Raw genomic sequence first — 25103 nt, forward strand, 5'->3', positions numbered from 1 at the left:
TCTATCGAGTAAAGGAAAAGGGGTGCTGCTAGAAATCATAAAATGCACATGCTGGCTCCCCAGCAACAAAGAGTTATCCATCCCAAAAGGTCAATTGTGCCGTTTGTGAAATCCTACTTTCAGTTCACTTTAAAAATAGTGATCCTGGAAAAGAACTCTAATACAAAAAATACATGCACCCCAATGTTCATAGCAGCACTATTTACAATAGCCAAGACATGGAAACAACCTAAGTGTCCATTGACAGATGAATGGTTAAAGAAGATGTGGTATATATAGACAATGGATATATACTATTACTCAGGCATGAAAAAAGAATGAAATAATGCCATTTGCAGCACTAATGCCATTTGGATGGACCTAAAGATTATCATACTAAGTCAGACAGAGAAAAACAAATACATGATATCCCTCATATGTGGAATATAAAAAAAGTGATACAAATGAACTTATTTACAAAACAGAAATAGACTCACAGACATAGAAAACAAACATGGTTACCAAAGGGGAAAGGCGGGGATGAATTGGGAATTCGGGACTAAAAGATACACACTACTATATATAAAATAAATAAACAACAAGGACCTACTGTATAGCACAGGGAATTATATTCAATATCTTATAATAACCTATAATGGAAAAAATCTAAAAAAGAATATATATATATATATATATATATATATCTGAATTACTTTGCTGTACACTTGAAACGTTGTAAATCAACTATACTTCAATTACAAAAACAGTGATCCCTGTTTTATTCTTAATATGATTATTAAATTAAAAAAATGATTGCTTCTATTTATGATATACCTTTTGCTTTATTGTAACTCATACTTTTCAAGTCTGTAAAAAAACTTAGTTGTTTTATCCAAGTTAACAGGTTAAAGAGCAGTGACCATTTACCAATAAAATTCTTTTAAAGACTTTCCTCTCTGTTTCTTTAAATGTTGGCAGATATAATGAAAGTTTTGATGACTATCATCATGTAATTCTATCAATTTAATGTATCTTTGTTAATCTGTTTTATAGGTCCCTTTAGATGGAATATAATATAGCAGAAGCCTTTTCATCAAAAGGATCAATGCCTGCATTATCATTTCTGCAATAAAAGAGAAAGCTAAGTGGTAGAGGCCACAGACACCTCAAACCTGGATTCCACAATACTGCATTAAGTGCTGGAGTTTTTATTACTCTGCTGTAGGAAAGCTTTTGCCAATGCTTACAAGGAACTGTTTATCCCTGCTGCTCTGGGTCCTGTTTGATGGAGGTCTCCTAACACCACTTCAACCTCAGCCACAGCAGACTTTAGCCACAGAACCAAGAGAGAATGTTATCCACCTGCCAGGGCGGCGATCACATTTCCAACGAGTTAAACGTGGCTGGGTATGGAATCAATTTTTTGTGCTGGAGGAATACATGGGCTCCGAGCCTCAGTATGTGGGAAAGGTAATGGCGTGTTTCTTTTGACAACAACTTGATAGCAAAGGGGCTTATGCATTGTGTATTGTGTGTGGATGTTTTGCACAGGAGTTGAACAAACCAGTGAGTAGAACACTGGAATTGAAATCTGAGTGACCTGGTTTCTCTTCCTGACTCAATGGCCCGGGTAAGCTTTGGAATATCATTTAATCCCTCTTTGCTTCCATTCTCCCTGGTTATTTTAATGAAGTTAATATATATTCTGTTCCTATTTTTGGCATTATTCGCCAAAGACATGAAGTTAATATGTGTAAATGAAATTAAAACTGTTACTATAACACATTATTGGTCATAGCCATTCTGGAATTGTTTACCAATGAGAGACAGGAAAAATCAGCAGGTGTAAATAATCTACATTTTTGTTGATATCTTTGAATGACCAGAATGTCTCCCTTTCCCTCCCTCTTAAAAAACATGATATACCATTTAGATTGTGGTTCTGGAGTATAGATGGTCTCAGACTTACAATGGTTTGATTTAGGATTTTTTAACTTTACAATGTCGTGAAAACAGTATGCATTCTGTACCCGCATAACCATTCTGTTTTTCACTTTTAGTACAATATTCAATAAACTACATGAGATAGTCAACACTTGATTATAAAATAGGCTCTGTGCTAGATGATTTTTCCCGAGTGTAGGTTAATATAAGTGTTCTGAGAATGTTTAAGTCTGTCTAGGCTAAGTAATGATAATCAGTAGAATAGGTGTATTAAATGCATTTCAACTTACAATATTTTCAGTTTACAATGAATTTATTGGGATGTAACCCAATAAGTTGAGGAAGCTCTATATTTGATTTGGCTTGCTTATACTTTATAAATAATTCCATTATTATAGGCTTTACAAGCTATTTATGAAGCTATTTATGGCCAAAGTAATAAATGCTGGAACCCAGATATGTACACATAAATCTCAACACAATACACAAATTTTAATCTTATTGTAATTTTAAATAAATTAAATTTTTTTCACAAAATAGTTGATGGCAACTATCCATTTTAGCACATTTGTGTTTCACTGCTATTTTTCTTACATAAAATTTTTGACTCATGTCTATAATAGATAGACCATATCAATGATACCAGAATATTTTCCAGAAAAATAAATATTTTATGCGTTTTGATTTTGTTATTTCCATTTTTTAATTTTCTAAAAGATTTTTCTATGGTTTTAATAAAAATATTTATGTTTGAAGAGAGTTTAAAATAAATCCAAAGACAGAAATGGAAAACCATAGTAGAAGGAGTATTAGGAAGCTGATATAGAAGATTATGTCTCTGTAATATTAAAGTCCCTAGAGATTTCAGAAAACCTAAATTAATGAGAAACATGATGAGTCTTATGATTCTAATACTGGCTCAAAGGAAGCAAATCTATTCAAGATCTAAATTGTTTGCCCTATGATTTTAGAATTTACCTTTTGGAAATTTATTTTTAAAATATTGAATAATACAGTGGGGAAGGTCTTCAGATAGAACCTTGCTGAAAATGAACATGTAGCCAGGGTTGCCCTAGTGTTACCAAACACAAGTTCATGTGCCCGATGCACCGTGAGTCCAAACAAACCAAAACATCAAAGTTTGGAGCAGAGAAAGGTTTATTGCAGGGCGATACAAGTAGATGGGTGGCTCCTGCCCCCAAAACCCTGAGCTCCCTGAAGGATTTCAGCAAAGCACTTTTAAGGCAAGGTGAGGGAGGGGTGTGGTTAGTTGTTGCAAACTTCTTGGTGTCGGAATCCTTTGTTCTTGCAGCTGTCCACATAGGTCAGGTCAGGATGTTCCTGTAAACCTCCAACAAGACAAAAGTTATTCTCTGTTCTGCAACTTTTTATCTCTACATGAATGGACTCTTAAAGGTCAGATTCTTGAGAATAGGTTATCCTGTATATTTCAAGCGATAGGCAACATTCTTTTATAAAAGGTGCAGAGCCAGCATGACTAAGCATAGGCAACAGAGTACAAAGGTAAAAGAAACAGATCTAATATGGAGTCAGATTTGTTCTTCCCTATTACACTACTGTGTATGGGTCCTGAGCAAATTTATTTTCTGTGGGGTACCTATCTATACATAAAATTTGAGTCACATCAAATCAGTCTTTGAGTACCATTCTGGCAGTCCAATTTTTAGTGATCTTGCTAAAAATATACAGTGCCGTTTAGCAGGAGTAATATCCTTGACAGGCCGTCTACTAAGAATCAGGGCCTGGTCTTGTGGCCCTGGGACAACTCCATAGGTGGTAGTCCTGAGGTCCATATGGTATCTGGTGAACCCCAAAATTGAGCAGAAAGTCAGAGAGACCCTTAAAGGAGAGAAATGTCTACTGAGGTCCAAGCAATTCTAATCCATCCCAGGGCACCCCACTCAGATGGCATTGCTCCACAAATAGCCCCCGGCACAAGATGGGCCTTAGCAACTTTTGAGGAAAGCACTCCCAAGCATGGATGTCCCCTGATGTTACCATACGTAGTTTCTGCTTGTATGATTCCTCTATGTGATCACAGAATATAAAAAATCACTAACCTTTTCTATGGTGAGATAATTTCATGTTGTCCTTGTGCACTCATTACTTGTGAGTTGATTTTGCATAAGGATTGAGTTTTCAAATCCAAGACAAATGAAGAGGTAGCATAGCTCTAGAACTCTGCCTCCTCGGTGTCAGTTATATCAACTCTGCTTGTGATGGAAGCTGGACATCGCATTGAGGTTCTGGGCATGTCTGCTGAGAAGCCATTCTCTGGTTTTGACTAAAGCAGATCCATAGCCTTTGCTTGCCAGAATTTGAGGTTAAAATTTAAATTTTGTTGAAAATTTAATGAAATTGACTTTTAATCTATCCTAGCTAGTGTAGAATTTCACATCCCAATGGACATGATTAAAAGGATCTCGGAGCTGCTTATGCAAGCTTTGTTTGATAGCCTTGAATTCTATTTTTATAATTACTATGATAGTATGGAATTCACCCAAATCATTTAAGAGATGAATTAGTATTTATAAATAGATTAAAAAGGTCTAAGATCTAGCCTATTATGAAATTAAAATATTATTTTCATAGACACATGGTTCCCCATTTGTAAAGTATAATGAAAACCCATGGTTCTCAGGTAATGTATGTTTCTGATGCAAATGAAACAACAGTTGCCAAGATTTCCTTTCCACATGGAAACTAATTAAAGTTTAATTAACTCTGTCTTGATGATTGTAGATGTGGGAATAGTGATATGATAACATTGGGACCAATTCAAGCATTATATATATGTGTGTAAACATATAAATATATTTGTGCTCCTGCTTTTTTCTGAAAAAGCTCTGAGACAGTTCATAGTAAAGCAAAGTACTATAAATAATATGGAACTCTGTGTCAAGGGAGTGCACAAGTGTCAAGCACAATGGTCAACTGAACTATTCTAAGTGAGCTTCAAATTTAATGTATGTTTCTTTTCAGCAAGAACATACATGGAAAGTATTAATTTGTAGAGTTCCCATTTTTGGAAACTCCACTTATTGAGAGAAAAAAGCAATTTCCCTACCTTCAAATATAAAAGGATTTCTTCCGGTAGAGATTAAAGGGGGGTGGTTGAGTGGCTTAATAGATATTAGCCTCAACACTGTTATATTTAATATTTAAAAGGAGCAGGTGTTATTGTTGACATCCTTTCAAGAAAGACTAAACCTTGGTGTTGCTTATAATGAATATTATTTTATATACAAATACATCCCAAGTGTGTCAAGAGGCAAAATCAATGCTTTTCTCAAATAGACATTTTGGATTTACTACAACACTTGGACACGTGTAAGGTGCCATATTGCAGAGCAACACAGAAATTAATTTGATCAGCAAACATTTTAAATTCATTTATTACCTGTTGCTCAAAGTCACCTCAAAAAATTATTATTAAAGACACACACGTGCACATTTGCTTACACACACATACACACACACATGCACAGTAAGTTGCTTATACCAACAAATATAACTGGGTGCCTTTGTCTGTATAGTACTAAATTATGTCATAGCCTCAAAGCTATGTATCAAGAAAATGCTACCCATCTCATCTTCAAATAATAATTTAGAAAATTGAGTTGTCACTTCAGATGATCTTTGTTAGCAGCAATTCTTAAGTTGAAAGTGTTTAAAATGGCAGAAATATTAAGAATTGAAGCATATCTAAACCTAATTTCAGAGGCATTTCTTTATTTAACATTTTTCATTGAGAATGCATTACAATTTCAGAAAGCATTAAGTCTTGTGGGGATAAATTTAAGTATGAATGTCTTTAGATTGCAATTATAACAGGTAAGCTTTATTGAGCATCTTAAGGCAGGATTTTAAACCCTTTACTTACCAAAATTTATGTAGTCTTCACAACAGCACTAGGGGGAAGATTATTAGTAGCCCCATTTTACACATCAGAAAAGTGAGGCACAGAAAGTTAAATAACTTCCCATGGCCCAACACCCAATAAATACTGAAACTGGGATTTTAAGCCGGGTAATTTAGTTTCATTGCACCAGAAGATATCACATTTTATTGTCCTATAAGCATCTTAGGAGTGAACAATAATTTTAATACAACAATTAATTTTAATACTGTGACAAAGACCCTACGAGGAGCTGTGGAGACAAAGGAAGATCTATGACTATGCCTAGAAGATGGAGGAATTCAAGGAAGGCTTCACAGATGATGAAGCACCTGAGATGAGTCTCGAAGGATGACTTTATTTTTTCAGAAAAGATAGTCTGAGGAAAAGTTTTTATAAGCACTGAGGCTTGAAAGTGCTAGGTGAGGCTCGATAACCATATTTCAATATAGTCAGAGAGTGTGAAACCAACATTTCAGAGTAGGTAAATAGAGAAAGTGCAGAGGCTCAAGTCTGGTACCAAGATCAGTAATATCTGTTCTTTTAATTTTTTTTAATTGAGATATAATTGACATAGAATAGCAGTTTCAGGTGTACAATATAATGATTCAACATTTGTATACGTTGTGAGATGGTCACCCCAATAAGTCTAGTTAACATCTATCACCACACAGTTACAATTTTTTTTTCTTGTGATGAGGACTTTTAAGATTTACTGTCTTATCAACCTTCAAATATGAATACGGTATTATTAAGTGTAGTCACCATGCTGTACATTACAGTATTATTTGTTCTTAAAGGCATCAGGATCCATAGTATCTTGGTTGAGGATTCTCATGGACAGAATTACAGTCCTAGAATGATTACTCAGAGATCCATTTGAAGGACTTGGAGACAGAAAAACAGACATGGAGATGAGGAGCATATGAAGTGGAAGGTCACAGTAGGATTGTCTCGAAAGTAATAAAGGAAACGGGATATTAGAGTTGGACATTTGAAAAGTAGACAATAGAGGATTTCCAGATCCATTGGTCAAGAGAATATAAAGGATGAGAAAAATAATTAGTGGATAATCATATGTAAAGATGAGAGGGAGAAGGGGAAAAAATGATGCAGATTCCTGGCTTCTGTTTTGCTGGTATTCTGTATAGATTTGGTTTTAGAGTAAGAAATAAAAGGATCACTGCTAATCATTATATATCCAGAGTTGCTTAGAAGTATCCAGGTGAAGTATCTCATAAATATTTAGACACATTAATCTAGAGTTCATAAAAGATCCTATGGTAGAGATACAGGATCAGGAGTAATTGGTATACAGATGGTGGTCAAAATCACATAAGTGGGTAACAAGCTAGGAAAAATTACAGAGAAGATATGAGAACCCTGATTTTTAACTGAAAAGCAGATGAAGAATAGATAGATCTAATTAATAAGAAGTAAAAGACAAACGTGTAAGAGTGTTATGGAAAATAAAATAAAGTTTTAAGAATAAGAAATGACAAATAATTTCAAGCTCCACAGGTCAAGTTAAACAATGACTGGAACACCTCTACTGATTTTGTCATTTAGTGAGCCAGAGGTAAACTTACTCAAAGTGATTTTAATCATTTTCTCTAGGGTTTGAAGAAAGGAGAAAGGGATGGGTACAGCCTGTAGATGGCATTTCAAAAGTGTAGGTGAAATTGATTGGTGTATGCTGGTTTGATCTGATAGGGATTCTATTAATATTTTCCAGAGGAAAAAAAACAATAGGATGTATATAAATGACTTAAGGGAAATGACTTTTTAAAATATTTTCTTGTGGTAGAACTAATCAGCAATGTGTGATTCTCCTCACCAGCAAGAAACCCTAAGAAAGGAGGAGAAGGTGTAGGTCACTGAATCAATTCATTATTGAAGTTTCTTTTGGGAGTCATTGTGATGGAATAGACAGAAGAGTACTAAAAAAGAAGTCCAAGAGAAACCAGGATGGAACTACAAACACTAAGGTTCCAAAGAGACATACCAATAAAAAGATACGCTTTTTTTTATATACACGCGCACCTCGGTGATATTTCAGCTTCAGTTTAAGACCACAGGGATAAAGGAAACATTGCAATCAAGTGAGTCACACACAGTTTTTGGTTTCCCAGAGCATATAAAAGTTAGTTTGCACTGTACGTAGTCTATTAAGTGTGCAGTAGAATTATGTCTGAAACAACAATGTGCATACCTTAATTTAAAAAAAAAAACTTTATTGCTAAAAGATGCTAGCTAACCGTCATCTTAGCCTTCAGCAAGTCGTAGTAGTAACATCAAAGATCACTGATCATATCACCATAAAAATATAATAATAACAAAGAAGTTTGAAATATTGGGAGAATTACCAAAATGTGACCCAGTGGCAGGAAGTGAGCAAATGTGGTTGGAAAAATGGCGCCAATAGACTTGCTGGACACAGAGTTGCCATAAAACTTCAGTCTGTAGAAAGTGTAATATCTGAGAAGCACCATAATGTGAAATGCAATAAAACAAGGTATGCCTGCAAGTGTGTGTATTCACATGTATGTGCGTGTGTGTGTGTGTGTATATATATATATATATATATATATATATATATATACACACACAAAAGTCAAGGCAGTAGCAATAGAATTTCATTTTTTAAATAAGTATATGTAGAATTTGTTTTGGATTAGTAAAAAAAACAGAATAAGAAAGAAAGAAAAATAGAGATAGTAAAATAGCATATTAAAATGGCTACAACTGCACTGCAAAATTATTTGCCTATCTGGAAATTCTAAATTAACACAATATTGAGGTGATATTTTGACTCATGTACATATCTCTTTGCATCCAATAAAAATGCAGATTATATCATAAAGTTATACCAACACATAAGTTATTTTCATGGCTCAACATCTTTCTTTCTTTCTCTCTCCCTTTTTCCCTTCTCCCTCCCCCTTCCATTCTTTCTTTCTTCCTTCCTCTTTCTTTCTTTCTTTCTTTCTTTCTTTCTTTCTTTCTTTCTTTCTTTCTTTCTTTCTTTCTTTCTTTCTTTCTTTCTTTCTTTCTTTCTTTCTTTCTTTCTTTCTTTTTCTCTCTCTCTCTTTAGTTCATGAGTCACATAGCTTTTTGAAAAGCCCATAATGTGCTTTTCATGGTTCAGTTTACTCCTAAAGTGTGAGCTTTCAATATCAGAGTAATCCCTGCTCATTTGAGATTCAAGGTTCATCACACCAGCTCAATTTTCATACAAGATTTAAAACTTTATGCATCCTGTTGACTCCTGCCTCACTTACATACCTGAGAACCTTTGCAGTATATTCAAGTGCCCTAAATCAAGGTCTTGTTTCTAACCCATTCTGCTGCCAAATGGATTGACCTTGCTGCCAATCAAAGCATCTTTAGCTACCTGCTCTTTCTGTAGCAAAACATCAGAATAAACCATTAAGTAAGTCTGATATTTTATTACACACCTTGGTTCTTAAACAAATCCCTGAGTTTTATAGTTTCTCTCAATACGTGAGGCTGTCTTTGAAATAATCATTTTGAGGTATGATTAGACAGCAATATATCTAAAAGGAAAATTGCTGAAATAGAATTTGAGTAAATAAATAACACAATATGCTAAAGTTCTTGTCAAATAGTGGATGCCCATTGTATGCCAGCTCTCTCTCCTTTACAATTTATTTCTTGCTTCTAGCATGCTAGTTGTTTCATAATAGCTATGCCATAAAGGTCTAATGGGGTTATTTTAATTGAATTGTCAGGGCTGTGAGTGAAATTCAACTATCTTTAAATCAATATATGAATCATTAAAAACAACATTTCAAAAATAACATGGATGGCTTTAAGATTTGAGCACTCATTTCTTTTTCTCCTTCTTTCTTCTCCTCCTGGTTTTCCACCTTACCTCTAATTATCTTTCAATCCTTCCTCTTCTTCTGACCACTTCTCTATATTATTTAGGGATTTGCCTGAGTAGTTACTTAAAAGCTAAGATAAAGAGTTCAGAGGCTTCGATTCTAATTTCCAGGTCTTATAATAATTATCCACATGAAAGCACATGTGTGTCAATCCACATGACTAAGAACATAGTGGAACATCATATATCCAGATTATGCTGTCACCAGAAATAACCCAGATGCATTTGTCACAGTCTTCACAGTACAGATCACTCTGTGTGTGTGTGTGTGTGTGTGTGTGTGTGTGTGTGTGTTTATGTGTATGTTTCCAAAATTTTTTTGGTAAAACATTAGTTAAAAGAAAGTTCATTGGATTCTTTGGAAAACAGTGCTTTCTGTTGGCTAACATTGATGAACCACTACCACTTACATATTATACCAGATGATAAGAAGTGGGGCCCAATGGAATGATTAGAGAAGTACCCTGGGAAAGGCCACCTGTATGAAAAGGTAACAGAAAAAGCAAGTACAAAGTGACCTGAATGATAAAGATTTCAAATTTAATGTTCTCATCTTCCAACAATATTGAATTGATGAATCTATGCCACAGTTATGCCACTCGGACCTACACTGTAATATAGAGGGGTTCTTTGGATACACTTTAAACATAACAGATATTTGAGAAAAATTCCTTTTTCTTGACTCTGAAAAAAGTGTGACCACTGTCATAGGAGGTACTATCTACGTATGTTTCGTTGTTTGTGAGGAGCAACATAATTTATTGCTACTGACATTTAATCAGTACACCTAATATATGAAATTACTATTATAGAAGCATATGTTTTCTACTCCTGGAATTTCCCATAGAGATTGCATAAAGGAGATTTACTATATAGCATATATCAACGTAAGCACTTTAGAGTAGACTTTTAATCCATATTCATTCTCATTATTTCTTTTTTCTGTTGTTGTTTTATGGCATTTGTATACTTTATTTTTTTAACATCTTTACAGAAGTATAATTGCTTTCAAATGGTGTGTTAGTTTCTGCTTTATAACAAAGTGAATCAGCTGTACATATACATATATCCCCATATCTCCTCCCTCTTGCATCTCCCTCCCTCCCACCCTTACTATCCCACCCCTCTAGGTGGTCACAAAGCACCGAGCTGATCTCCCTGTGCTATGTGGCTGCTTCCCACGAGATATCTATTTTATGTTTGGTAGTGTATATATGTCCATGCCACTCTCTCACTTCATCCCGGCTTCCCATTCCCATTCCCCATGTCCTTAAGTCCATTCTCTACGTCTGCATCTTTATTCCTGTCCTAACACTAGGTTCTTGAGAACCATTTCTTTTTTTTTTTTAGATTCCATATGTATGTGTTAGCATATAATATTTGTTTTTCTCTTTGACTTACTTCACTCTGTATGACAGACTCTAGGTCCATCCACCTCACTACAAATAACTCAATTTCGTTTCTTTTTATGGCTGAGTAATATTCCATTGTATATATGTGCCACATCTTTACCCATTCATTTGTTGATGGACACAGGTTGCTTCCATGTCCTGGCTATTGTAAATAGAGCTGCAATGAACATTGTGGTACATGACGCTTTTTGAATTATGGTTTTCTCAGGGTATATGCCCAGTAGTGGGATTGCTGGGTCATATGGTTGTTCTATTTTTAGCTTTTTAAAGAACCTCCTTACTGTTCTCCATAGTGGCTGTATCAGTTTACATTCCCACCAACAGTGCAAGAGGATTCCCTTTTCTCCACACCTTCTCCAGCATTTATTGTTTGTAGATTTTTTGAAGATGGCCATTCTGACCGGTGTGAGGTGTTACATCCTTGTAGTTTTGATTTGCATCTCTCTAAAGATTAGTGGTGTTGAGCATCCTTTAATATGTTTCTTGGCAATCTATATCTTCTTCGTTCTCATTATTAAACAATGCTGCTCCTTTGTTGTTTTTGTTGGTGTTCTTGTTTTCTGTCAGCTATCATGAACAAGCAGTATTCCACAGTTTCATGAACGCTGGAAGAAAACATGAGATGCCTGGGTCATAGAAAATGGACATTCTTACTCATAGCACAGCAGGCAATAGAAGCATCAGCATCATCGAGTCAGTTCCCATTGCCTCAGGTGCCAACAGGCAAAATGGATAGGTCAGATGGGTGCCACCACATGCTGTGGGTTACATCACAGCAGAGGAACCCTAATAATTCCCATCCTTCATTTGGAAAGGAGATATTATCGTTATTTTGTTGCATTACAAGCATTGTGTGCACCTTGCTTTGGAAGAAGACAATATATCTCAACATTTCAAAAGTTGTAGCTATATAAAATTCTTGAAAATATAGTCTTGAAAAAGGGCATTCAGTGCTTTCTGTGTAAGACCTGCAAGAACAAAAGAGACAATGGAGAATTATCTCTCAACGTGATATGGTGTGTTGACTCACTAAAGCAACACCAAGTAATACAGTGAGTTAGAAGTTAGGAACAGTTTAAATACCTTCTTCTGCCAGCTAACTGAATTGCTTTCTCAGTAGTCAAATGACAGCTCTCTTTCTCTCTCATTCTCTTTTATGCAACATAGAAAAATCATATTCTCTTCCATTCTGAATTTTGGGCTCAGAATTATAAATATAAAGGAGTAGTGGAACTGAATGTATGAAGAAATGTCCCAAGTCTACTTCTGGCCCTTAGTGATGTTGGTCTCCACAAATGAACTATCTTCTCAATAAATATAACCTTTTCAGTATACATTCTTATTTTTTATCTTAGTGATAGAAAATAATTTGTCTTTTAGCCACTGGGTATGAATAATTGTTTGGAATATAACCTCCTCATAATTATAATTATAGTCTCACTCCTTGATTAAAATTACCATTTCCATCATAAATGGTGACTTATTGTAATAAGGGATGAAGAGTTCATATATAATTAAATTTCTCTTTATTTTAAAAAGTATTCAGTGATATTTAATTTTGAAATAACTTGAGATAGTTTGGAATTATTTATGGGATTTTATCATACTTTCAGCCATCCATTTTAAAGGATATGAGATTGTAATTCAGAATGTTTTCAAAGTGATGGGAAAGGATATTTTCACTTGATATATAAAAGATTCTAAATACTATTCTCTGTTGAGTAGACTTATAAACTAAACAATAAATTGGTAGCATTGACAAGAGAGAATCACAGTTATGTTGGCGATGTCATCTACTATTGCAAATTCATTTCAAATAGTAACTTTTGAGGCCATTTTAACCAGTGTTGTAGCTTTAAAAAACAAACAAAATAAATTAAAACACAAGGAAAACCATACTTTGAAAATAAAGACAGATAATAAGAAACGGTTGAAAACATAACGCTCCAGTAATTTTTCACTTCACTTAAAACATTTTGAGCATCAAATAGGAAAACATTTAAATTATTTTTATTTTCCACTATATGATCATGATCAGGAAATTCCTTTAAAATTCTTCCTTTGCTTCATAACTGTATACAAATAAGAACACTGAATGTTTTCTTAAGTCTACAGCTACACTCATGTAGTGCTAAAGAAGCACATAGAAATTAGCAATAGTTTAATTTCTAACAAATGATTGAAGAAAATTGTTTAATTAAACAATCAGAGCTTCTTATCCCATTTAAAGCCTAGCTTTAAAATTTCATTGAAAATAAAACTGAGACCAAAAATAACATAAGGTAATTATAATTATTCCTTTCTTTTTCTTTCTTTCCTTCTTTCTTTCTTTCTTTTTCTTTCTTTCTTTCTTTCTTTCTTTTCTTTCTTTCTTTTCTTCCTTCCTTTCTTTCTTTCTTTCTTTCTTTCTTTCTTTCTTTCTTTCTTTCTTTCTTTCTTTCTTTCTTTCTTTCTTTCTTTCTTTCTTTCTTTCTTTCTCTCCCTTCTTTCCTTCTCTCCTTCCTTCTTTCCTCTTTCTTTCTTCCTTGATTAGAAAATGTCTTAAGAGAACAAAATAAGGGGAAATTTAGGGGAAAAGTAGAGTCTATTCTAATGGATAAAAAATAGTAAATAAATATATGTACAAAGATGCACTAGACTTCCTTTTAGATAGTATCATTGAAGACTTCCAAAAATTCACACATATATTTTCTATCAGGGAATTACTCCAAGGTACACACTTTATTGTGAATGTTTGCATATCCCTTGGTTCCCTGGAAGACACAGAGCAGTGAGTGACATATCTGACCGCCTCTCTGCCCCTAACAATTGGACCTTCCTTATCACCCCATGAAAGCTTGTGCAAACACTATGTGTTTCCAGTTAAGTGAACACTTGTAAATATCTGGCTCTTGTGGATCATGAAAGAGCAAGTCTCCGTCCTCACGGTTTGGGGTTGGAGTAGTGGAAATCAGGAGACGATGGAAGAAAGTAATTTCCATGTCCAGTTATTCCTGAAGAAATCCATGTCCCCAATTTCCCAGTGTGTGTACTGACAAGCTCCTCAGTATACACTCCTTTCCCTGATCCCATTGCTTTATTTTTCCTGGAAGGAAAGAGTGGTTCTGATACTAAATTTGGTTGAAGAATCTTAATCACACATTTCCCCCCCTAATAGTAACAAGTATCTAAGCACCTTTGAAAGTTCTTTTCTGCTTAATGGTTACCTCTGCTTATGCTATCCTTTACTTCAAAGTCAGGAAATTCTAGAGAAATATTTAGTGCTATAAAGAAAAACCTAAACATAACCAGGAACCTTTCAAATATGAGTTTTGATCAGGAATTGGCAAACTATGGCTTGCACACCAAATCCAGCCTGCAGCCTGCTGTTTTTGTAAATAAAGTTTTATTGGAATACAGTCATGATTGTCTACATACTGTCTATAACAACTTCCACACATGATGGCAAAGTTAAGTATTTAGGACAGAAATCTATTAGATCACAAAACCTAAAAAACTTACTATCTGGCTCTTTACAGAAAAATTTTTTAGATAATTACACCTTGGCAAACAAAAATTCTGTATGGACTTAGGTCTTTTACATGTAGACACTCAGAACTGCTCACTCAATCCTGTCTGTCCTGAGGATTCAGAATTTTCATTCAAAGGCTTGTTCTCAGAAATGGGTCTCCTGGGAGAGAACAGGCAGGGTGCAATGACAAATCCTGCCCTCTTTTGTGGCTTTGAATAACCTTACTACCTCAGTATCCTCATCTGTAGAGTAGGGATGATATGGAAAGAAAATAATAAGGTTATTGTGTGGGCGAATTAATCCACGTATGGGACGATGTATGAACATTCTCAGCCAAGTGTCATTAATGTTGCTGTGCTACCCTCACTCAACAATTTTTTGCCCAGTGAGTGTGGACATTGTAATATTTCTGGATGGAACATGGGTTTCACAAAAAGATGTCTAGATTAATCAGAATATCATTTTCATTCCTTGGAATAAGAGAATCATATAGGATGGATCTGTCATATTCTATGGAGTAAGACATAGATCCCCATTTCCACTATTACTCCTTAGTTTCCCAAGAATTTACCAGCACCACAAGCATGTCCATGTTCCAAGCTCTTGTTCCCTTATCTAAGGGTATCCAAATGGCCAGAACAACAGTAAAAGATAATCTTGGACATATAGTCACAAAAGTGGAGGAATTATTACTAGAATTAATATAGCTCACATTGTTGGGAGTACAATGATTCCTATCATAAAGGACAGAAGAAGTGAGCTTATTCAGTGTTAACAATGTATTAGAAAAGTCAAGTTAAAACCAAATATATTCATGAGAACAAATGAATAAAATCAAGACCCAGAGACTTGTAACACACTAGATTAAATCAATGTTAATATGTATAGTAGTGGATAAAATCATTTAAACACTATTTAACAGACTTTTCATTTCTTTGGTTGGTTTAGACACATTTGTTATGTATAACACCTGGCTCCTTTATACTCGTTACAATAAACAATTACAAATAAACTTTTCAATTATATGTCAAGTTAAAAATTTTGCATTTCATGGAAGAAATCTAGTTTTCATAGTATAGAATGCCAGTGTTTAAATTCAATATTTAGAAGTGATAGTTATGACATATTTTTATCAATATGTACAAACATGCACTTGTTAGTTAATTTGCCAAGCATATTTCTAGTTTTTGTCTCCACTGGTTAGATTGTTCTGTAACATACAATCTTTGATTTAATATCAAATTTTAGTTATTATATGGGATATTGAATACATTTAAGAAATGATTATTTCATTTTTGTCATTCAATCAGTTTTGAAGTATAGTCTCATTTATATTTCAAAGGTGATGCCTTCATTAGTGGCTAGGAATACATATTACTGAGTGAAATTTTTTGGATCAAACAATGATCAAGAACAGCTACTAAGTTAATAATTAAATAACTAAGTAGGGGAATATTCCAGTTCAGTTAAGTAGAAAATTACTTCCAGAAAAATAACTATATATACTCTCAATACACTAAGCTTCGTGGCTGAGAGTTCAGAAGAACAAACAAGGTATAGATTAAAAACTGGGGCTTCCCTGGTGGCGCAGTGATTGAGAGTCCGCCTGCTGATGCAGGGGACGTGGGTTCGTGCCCTGGTCCGGGAAGATACCACATGCCGCGGAGTGGCTGAGCCCGTGAGCCATGGCCGCTGGGCCTGCGCGTCCGGAGCCTGTGCTCCGCAACGGGAGAGGCCACAGCAGTGAGAGGCTCGCGTACTGCAAAAAAAAAAAAAAAAAAAGATATAGATAAAAAACTAAGAGTAGGTAAGGACTGGGGGAATTTTAGGATGAGTGAAATGTGAACTTGGATAGAAAGGAAGAGAGAATGCTGTCAGAAATGCAAATATAAGTTTTGATGTGCTCCCCTTATGTTCTTGGCTTCAATAATATAGATCTACACAATCAGGTCCTATTTTGAGATGATAAGAAAACAAGCTCCCATGAACCAACTGAGTGGGATGTCTAGTCCCTTCCCAAGTGGCTTGCACCTGTCATGAAGAAGCTGTCCTTGCAACTGCTTCTGCAGGGAGTGAGGGGCTAATTGCAACAAAGTCTTCGTCCCAGCTCTACCTGGCCTTGCAGTGCAGGTCTCTGCTGATTTTTTGAGGCTAAGCCTGATCTCTGTGATGCAAGGGAATGAGTGTTTTCCTCTCAGCAATAATGCAGCTGGGGATAAGGTTATGCCTGATGTCAGGATAAAATTATTAATAGCACACATTTTTACTTTCAAAAGTGTTCTTGATGGATGACAAATTATACAACCTCCGTAGTGTGTACATCATTTAGAAAACTGTCTGGGCCACAAAGGCTATGTCCATATTGTTATAGCTCTATTAAACAATACACGTGCATGCAGCGATTTTGCCCCAAGCATGCCCTTTGCAGTTGATTAGAAGAACATCCCGAACCAGCTGTATTCTAGACCTAAAATAACACTCTTCTCCCATGGCCTAGTCTTGGTTTTTGACACAGAATTTTCCTGATCATTAAGGTGACTTTTCCCCTATTATTCTTCTGAACACATGCCTCAATCAGAGTCTCTACGTACACTGAACATACTTAATCACATTAATAGCCTTTATATTACTAGTAGAAAATTATTCTGCTCTTTTATAAACTTTCCAATAGCATAGATACATAGAAGAAAGTTTCAATCTTATTTTAACAGTCAATATTAGCTAAGATTTGGACAGACCCTTGCCAAACCAAAATGTCTTCTTAGAAAACTGCCCTTACATCAGTGGGGATGTGCTGTGGCATATACTTACATAAGTAAAGTAGGCCTCTATTCATTTTCTCCAGAACTAAGAAAAGGATTTGTCCAAAGGTAAGTTCTAGAGGTCAGAGACTTACTAGAAAGCATCTAATTGAAATTTTTGTAGCATCAAATATATACAAACCAAAACTCCATCAGATACCTACTGACATTATGGTGGGAGATAATTTGGTTATAAACACACTGGTTCCTCCAACTCTAGGAATTATTTATAATTTTTTCTAGAATTTGAACAGATTAAGAAGTTGGGAGAGGAGATGACAGAATGGAGATGGTGTTTCTAAGAACAGTTTCTTGAAAGAGTAGAATTTCTAGTGTTTAGCAAGTGACCTCTATTATATATTATAGTTTAGAGGTAAAAAGGAGAATAAAAAGTTTCCTTGACCAGAGGGGAAAACAACTGCAGCTTCTGAGATATGAGATATGATACGAGATAGTTTTCAATAACAGTGGAAGATTATAAAATAATACCTTTGGTGTTAAAGAGATAAGGACTTAAGCATAGGAAGCTATGGCTTTGGTGTAAGGCTCAGGAACTATAAGAATGGGAGACATTTGAAAACTGCTATGAGAGATGCGCTGATAGAGTAAATGTAAGAGGTTAGATAAAAATACTAGCAACAATTATGCCGATCATGGAGCACAGTACTTTTGTTTTCTGCATATGAAGGGTAAAAAAAAGTAGTGTCATAGAAAAGTTCAGTCAATTATCACAAGTAGCTCATAAAACCGGGGAGCTGAGGTTCAAAAATAGGTCTCCCTCCTCCTAAGCCAGAGGAGTAGGAACTCTGATACAGGGAAGGTGGTGTGCCTGCCTAGTCAGGATAGCATTTGACAGTGTTTAATATGCCTTCTGGCAAATAAAGCATGTTAACAGAGAGTAAAGCAAGCTCCCTAATGAGACCAGGCTGTTGGTAAAAAGCTCTGGGAAGGCAAGTAGTGTCACACGTATTATTCATTCTCATGATGTCACTTTCAAGGAGATAAAGAGATGATGTTGAATGAGCTATAACTTAAGACATGTTAATTTAGTCCCTGAAGAAGGACAATGCAATTACTCAATTATCGGGTAAGGAGCATACAAGGGAGTTTATGTTTCAGTGGAAATGAAGAGCTTTGGAGCAGTAAGACTTACAAGGCACCACTCCAAATATTTCTAGACAAATCAGAGTGGTACTTCAGATATTCTCCTTCATTAATCTAGGATGATTTTTTTCAATGAGAGAGTCTCAGATTTCTTAAATGTAAAAAAAAAAAAACCTGAAAAACATAACGATTAAATAAGTGTATTAGAGATAAGAAAACCTTCTTCAAGTATCTATTTTAAAATCTAAGTGCGAAACATGCTTGCTGCATAAATCTTAGATGGCAAAATATGCAATGACATATTCCTAAAAGGTTTTAAACTCTGCCTTGAATAGTCCCTTGGTTGGAATTTAAGCTGTTAATTTGTTATTATTTTTTACTTACTTTCGTGAAAAAATACTTAAAAATGAATTCCCATGCTCTAACAAATTTTAAGATAAATTTAACAGGTGTAGTAAATGTTTATTTTAATTGAGGAAGAGATTTCATAAAGCTTGACAGGGAAAGTTATGTGGAAAACAACAAATGTATATACCTTTTGTCAAAAGAAGTTTTGAATATAATTTATTGATTGTTAGGGAAAAACAAATCTTGCAAATCAAAACAAGATGAGTAAACTTTGTTATTTTCTTGTCTCATTAGAAAGCAAAGGGGTGAAACTGACAAGGTAAAAACAAAGCCTGTGTGTGTGTGCACAAAAATTTCAAAAATAAATTAAGGCCTGTGCCACCACGCAACTGGTTCTGTGGCTTCGTGAACAGAAGGGAGATTAGAGGGAGGCTGGGTGGGCTGTCATAGGTGAACGATTCCCAAGAAAATATTCATAGATACTGGGTGAAAGAAGATAATCACACATAGCTTTAAGTTGCCAGTTGTGCTTATTGAAGTGAAACCAATGAATTGTAAAATAAAACAGTGACAAAACTCCTATTCCCTTATCATTGTGAGGATATGTGGGAACAATGTAGCAGAAATATACTTCAAACAAGATTATGAGAGATGAAAAAAAGTCAAAGAAAGATAAAATTTAATAGAAAGCATTGTTGATTTTTTTTTTTTTTAACTTGTGCTTTGTCTGTGCAGGGCAAAGTGCTGAAGACTTTTCACACATCACTTCCTTTACTTCTCCTGAGATTTTTAACCAAAGAGTTGTAAAATGTCTGAAGCTGTGACCTACATGTTTAAATCCCAGAGCAGTTAAATGAAAATATTCCATGTGGTAAGAGAAATTCCAAAATATTCGAAACCTTTACTTTCAGTTCTTGGAGACAATGAGTGAAACCCATAATCCCCAAGTAATATTTCTTTAAAGTCTTATTAGTTTCTCTCTCACAACATCCAGGTGCTTCCTCCAATGTATCCCTTTTCAAACTACACTCTTCTCAATCTCTGAAAAGTGTTTTCCAGTTCTTATTCTCTTCCACCATGCTCTCTCACAATTTTTTTTGGTCCGATTAAGCATCACAAATGCCAAATAAATGGTTTCCTACTATTTAGGGATAAATTTAAGGACTAGGGGATGAGAAGTGACCGAAGTAATCCAAGCCAGAATCATTTTTAGAGGGTAGTAAAAGGGAAAGATAAGAAGCTCTCTTACTTTAATAATCTGTATCTTGTCACATGTGTATTTTTATTACAGAGATGACAAAAACAACACTCAGAGAAATTATGTCAGGCAGCCAAGGCCACTGCTCTTTTAAGTGGAGGAGAGTAGCCAGGGTTAAAACCCCTGCCTCTTTGAAATGAGCCATATTGATTTGGTCTATCTGACAACTACCAAAAAGCTAACGTAGAATCATCTATGTCTTCCCAATTGTACCCTTTATATTATACTGTACATACTGATATTGGATAATTATTTATAGAATAAAAATATATTTTATTAAAAATGGCAACTCAATAAAATTTTTGAAAAAGATTATTACTTGGAATCTAGGTGAGTTTCTCTTAAAATTCACTGTCATAATAAAGCAAAATATTAATTACAGCTCTTAATTGTTAAGTGCCTCCTATGTAAACAAGCCCAGAGTTAGAGAGTTCAAACTGTACCATGAGTGGGGCAGTGGGAGGGTCCAACTCTAAGTGTGTCTATATTCAGGAAAAGTCATCCATGTCTTTGTAACAGCAGTCAGGTTTTATTATAGCCCTACTTTCCCTAAAGCAGGAGTTATTTAGGGTTTATCACAATTACTTGGAGTAACTGTTACAAGAAAAAAAAAAGAATGAAAAGAAAAGTAAACTTTCAGGTTCCTTTCTGACAGAGTATGAGTAGGTCTTGGGTAGGATATGAGCATCTTTATTTTTTTTTTATTTTTATTTTTTGCGGTATGCGGGCCTCTCACTGTTGTGGCCTCTCCCGTTGCGGAGCACAGGCTCCGGACGCGCAGGCTCAGCGGCCATGGCTCACGGGCCCAGCCGCTCCGCAGCATGTGGGATCTTCCTGGACGGGGGCGCGAACCCGTGTCCCCTGCATCGGCAGGCGGACTTTCAACCACTGCGCCACCAGGGAAGCCCAGAATCTTCATTTTTAACAGAAAATCCTCTTGAATCAGATTGAAATGTCCCAGTGATCACACTTTGAGAAACATTGCCTTAGACTTCAACAAAAATACTGATTGGTGGTTAAATCACCTCTTACATGTTAATTTAAAGACCAGTGCACATGGAGCAGACGACATTCTCACAACATTGCTGTTTTCATAGCTGAACTCTCACTAGGAAATTTTAGTTTCCAAATTGTCAGCTTTTTCAGAAACTCTCAGTAGAACAGCAAGTATTAAGAACAGACTGTAATTGCCTCAATTGCTTGTAATGTACTACAGAAAAGAGTTTGCAATTGTCACAGTAATCCAGGACTAAATTAATTCCAGGTGTGTGCAGCTTGAAAGGGTGAGAATTGGTTAGCAGATGAACTGACACAGTGAGTAGAAAATACATGTAATGGTTGTTTAGAAGTGTTTAACTGCTGAGATGTACAATAGAAAGTTTAACTGGAGCTTTCTATTAGAAAATTGAGATACTACTAGCCAGTATATTACTAAATTTGTTTAATTTAATTAAGCAAGTCTTTGTGAACCTATATTATGTGTCAAGTTGTGTTTTGGACATTGGACATACTATAAGGAGCTCATATTCAAACATATTTGAAGTTATATAAGCACAATACAAAATGTTCAAAGTGATTTTGCAAACCTAGGTTACAGATGTGCTACGGAAATGAGTGGTCAATCCCGATAGAGTGGTCAGCACTCTAGAGAGCTGGGAAACTCTAGAGAGTTGGCTCTAGAGAGTTGGGAAATTATTTTCCTTAGGTCAGGAAAGAGAGGCTGGACAAAACCCAGAGAGATTTTATGTAGTAAATAATAACCAACCTTGATTTTTGGTTATAGGAACTCAGCATTTAAAGCAACTTGTAGGGGACAGGAAATGAGTGGAGATACTGTAAAAAAAGAAAAAAAAAAAAAGCTGCATCTGCAAAGCATGGGTGCAGGCATCAATAGGCACCTCTGGTGAAACTCTAAGATGTTCAGAGCATCAGAAGCACAAATAAGGAGCTTAGAAAGAGAAAGAAACGATGTGAAACTGTTCCAAATGAGCCACCTCATGAGGGCTTTTCAGTGACTGGTAAGGCACTTGATTTGTGTTCTGTAGAAAAGAGAATATATTTTCTAGAGGGTTTAAAGCAAAGGAGAGAAATTATCACTTTTCATTCTCATAGACCCCTCTGATGGCAAATAGAAGTACATTGAAAATGCAGTGAACTTGAGGAAGGAAATCCATGAAGAGACTGGCACAGACATCAGGGCTTGAACTAAAGCAGCAGCAGTTAGCATGGAGAGAAAAGGACAAATTCAAGATATATTTTAGAATTAAAAGCAGCTGAACTTGGGCAAGGAAGAAGAGGAAGAACTCAGAATTACTGGTTGACATAATTCAGTGTGTAACAGTGCAGCGACATAAAGCTCGATCAATAGAATTTCAAAAACTCATTTTATAAGTGTTTCTGAATTCTGGGCAGCAAACTTGTGTTGGTAATAGATATGGACCACTAACTCCTAGCATACCTATATATCAACTCCAGCATATGTATGTATCAATACCAGCCAAGGATCTTTAATTCATAAATTTACTAAACCAACCTAAGAATTTTTGACAATGATTGAATCCATACTCTGTAATGAGAATTATATGCAAATTACTCTAGAGTTCATTCAAGCATAAATATAAGCAACAAACTATAAATTGTATACTTCATGATGTATAACTCATAAATAATGGAAAAATTATTATAATTTCTTTTTGGAATATTAATAGATTCATCTTTCACCTAGATATGCAGATCTTCATTGTCGCATAGACTACTGGTATCACAGTTCTATATTGGGCTGTCATTCCCTTTACTCACGCTCCTTACTATTATTTGCAGAATGTTCTTACTAATTCTGCCTGAAAGTAGTTCTGAAACTTTTTCAGTACTTTCTATAAAGGCTTTTATTTGTCTGTTTGTTGTTTATAGGCTGCAAAATTTGAGCTAGCTGTTTGCCATGTTAACCTAAATGTTACGGTAATACATGCTCTCTTTCTTTCTACTCATATCTTCTTCCTTCTTTTCTATCTCTTTCTCTCTCCCTCCCTCTCTCTCTTCAATTCTTTTATCTTTTCATATCTTAGGCACTTAATTTTTCCCCCCTTTGGCTGCACTGTCCTCTGTGATCAATAGTTCACTCCTTTACCAAGGAAAAATCAGTTATGACTAGATTTTAAACTAAAAACATATTCCCTATTACAATCAGCACCATTATAATCTTCATATGTAGTAGCATATGAAGCACTTTTTATTGTTAAATACCCAAAACATAACTCAAAATCCTAAACAAGCAAAAAGGAATTCATTGTGCTCAAACCATGAACTATTAAGAATGTACTAAAACATTGAAAACATCAACTCTTCATTTCTTTTTAAGTTTTTCATCTGTTTTTTCTGTTTTTTTTTAATATAGGACTTTATTCTGTTAGATAGAGTGTCTCTACAAGTTGAAAACAATAGCCACTGTCAGTTAATTACATATTCATTCTCAGCCTTATGATGAAAGAGAAATGAGACTTCTTCCTTGCCAAATCTGGGTTATCTCCCGTGCCCAATGCATGGCTAATGTGTGTCCAGGGAGAATTGGATTACAACGATTTACCTAGCCTGTGTCCTGTGATTATCCCTGAAAACAAAGGTATTTTAATTGGCAACCTTCACAGAAAGATATTTATTTAGAGAGGCAAATATGAATACTGTCAGAGGAAGGGTATGATATGGATGAAACCAAAACCAAAATATCCATTATGCCCTCTGACGTTCTTTACTACACTAGTTACAGCTCAGAGGCATTCAGTGTGACCATGTCACACATTATCCTGCCTGCCTTCAATAAAAAGAGAAAATGCAAAAAAAAAAAAAAAAAGAGAAAATGCTAGAAGGGCATTGAGTTGTTAAAATATGAGTAAAATATTGAGAATAAGTTTAGGTATGTTGTGTTTGAGATGATGACCAGTTAGAAGTTCAGTGTGTTAACTGGACTTTGGAGTTGTGGTTAGACTTAGAGATATGAATTTGGAAGTCAACAGCACAAAGGGGAAAGTTAAAAACTGGAAGTAGATACAAACATCTACAGGGACAGGAATTCAGCTTTGAATCTCTTTTACCAGATTCAGTGATTGACACAAAGGGATACTGAACAACGGTTTGATGAACAGCTGGGGCAAAGGACGTGTAGAGACTTTATTTTCAGCTCTCAATTTTTGTTTTTGATACTTGCACGTAATACATAAGCATAAAGACTTGGATCAGGTGCTTACATGCCAGATACCACTGAGCAGAAAGATATGTGGACTGGGCCTGAGTGGTACAGATTTTCAGACTTTAGGCTTAAAGTTGTTGGGGGGATGCCGGCCAGCAGTTAAGAAGAGGGTGCAGTGAGCAGCAGTTCCTGAAGAGACCCTCAAACGTCCTTTCTTCTTTCCTTAAGCGTCTGAGCAGGTGGGTCTCCAACATTTAACCAAGTGGATTTCCAGCACCATCTTGAAAAAACATGAGACAAGTGGTGAGTTGTTCTCCAATTTTTGGAAAATATTTCCAGGTGAAAGCACTTTTCTACCCACTAAAGTAAAAGAAAAAGTAACTGAGGGTGAACCATGAAGAATAATTTTCTATTTTATTTTTTTTAACATCTTTATTGGAGTATAATTACTTTAAAATGGTGTGTTAGTTTCTGCTGTATAACAAAGTGAATCAGTTATACATATACATATATCCACATATCTCCTCCCTCTTGCGTCTCCTTCCCACCCTCCCTATCCTACCCCTCTAGGTGGTCACAAAGCACCAAGCTGATTTCCCTGTGCTATGCGGCTGCTTCCCACTAGCTATCTATTTTACATTTGGTAGTGTATATATGTTCATGCCACTCTCTCACTTCGTCCCAGCTTACCCTTCCCCCTCCATGTGTCCTCAAGTCCATTCTCTACATCTGCATCT

General features: G+C 35.4%; 1 protein-coding gene across 3 annotated transcripts in view; it reads left to right on the plus strand.

Moving 5' to 3' along the window:
- Window positions 1-25103, plus strand: part of CDH12 (cadherin 12) — a 678773-nt gene that overhangs the window by 398071 nt on the left and 255599 nt on the right. For all 3 annotated transcript variants that reach the window (XM_082837421.1, XM_082837422.1, XM_082837420.1), the window contains one exon: window positions 1033-1449. In XM_082837421.1, coding sequence (XP_082693547.1) covers window positions 1219-1449 — 231 coding nt within the window. In that variant the 5' untranslated portion in view covers window positions 1033-1218. The remainder of the gene's footprint in view (window positions 1-1032; window positions 1450-25103) is intronic.

The sequence above is a fragment of the Leucopleurus acutus genome, assembly GCF_964270905.1.
Source record: "Leucopleurus acutus genome assembly, chromosome: 3".
NCBI classification, from domain to species: Eukaryota; Metazoa; Chordata; class Mammalia; order Artiodactyla; family Delphinidae; genus Leucopleurus; species Leucopleurus acutus.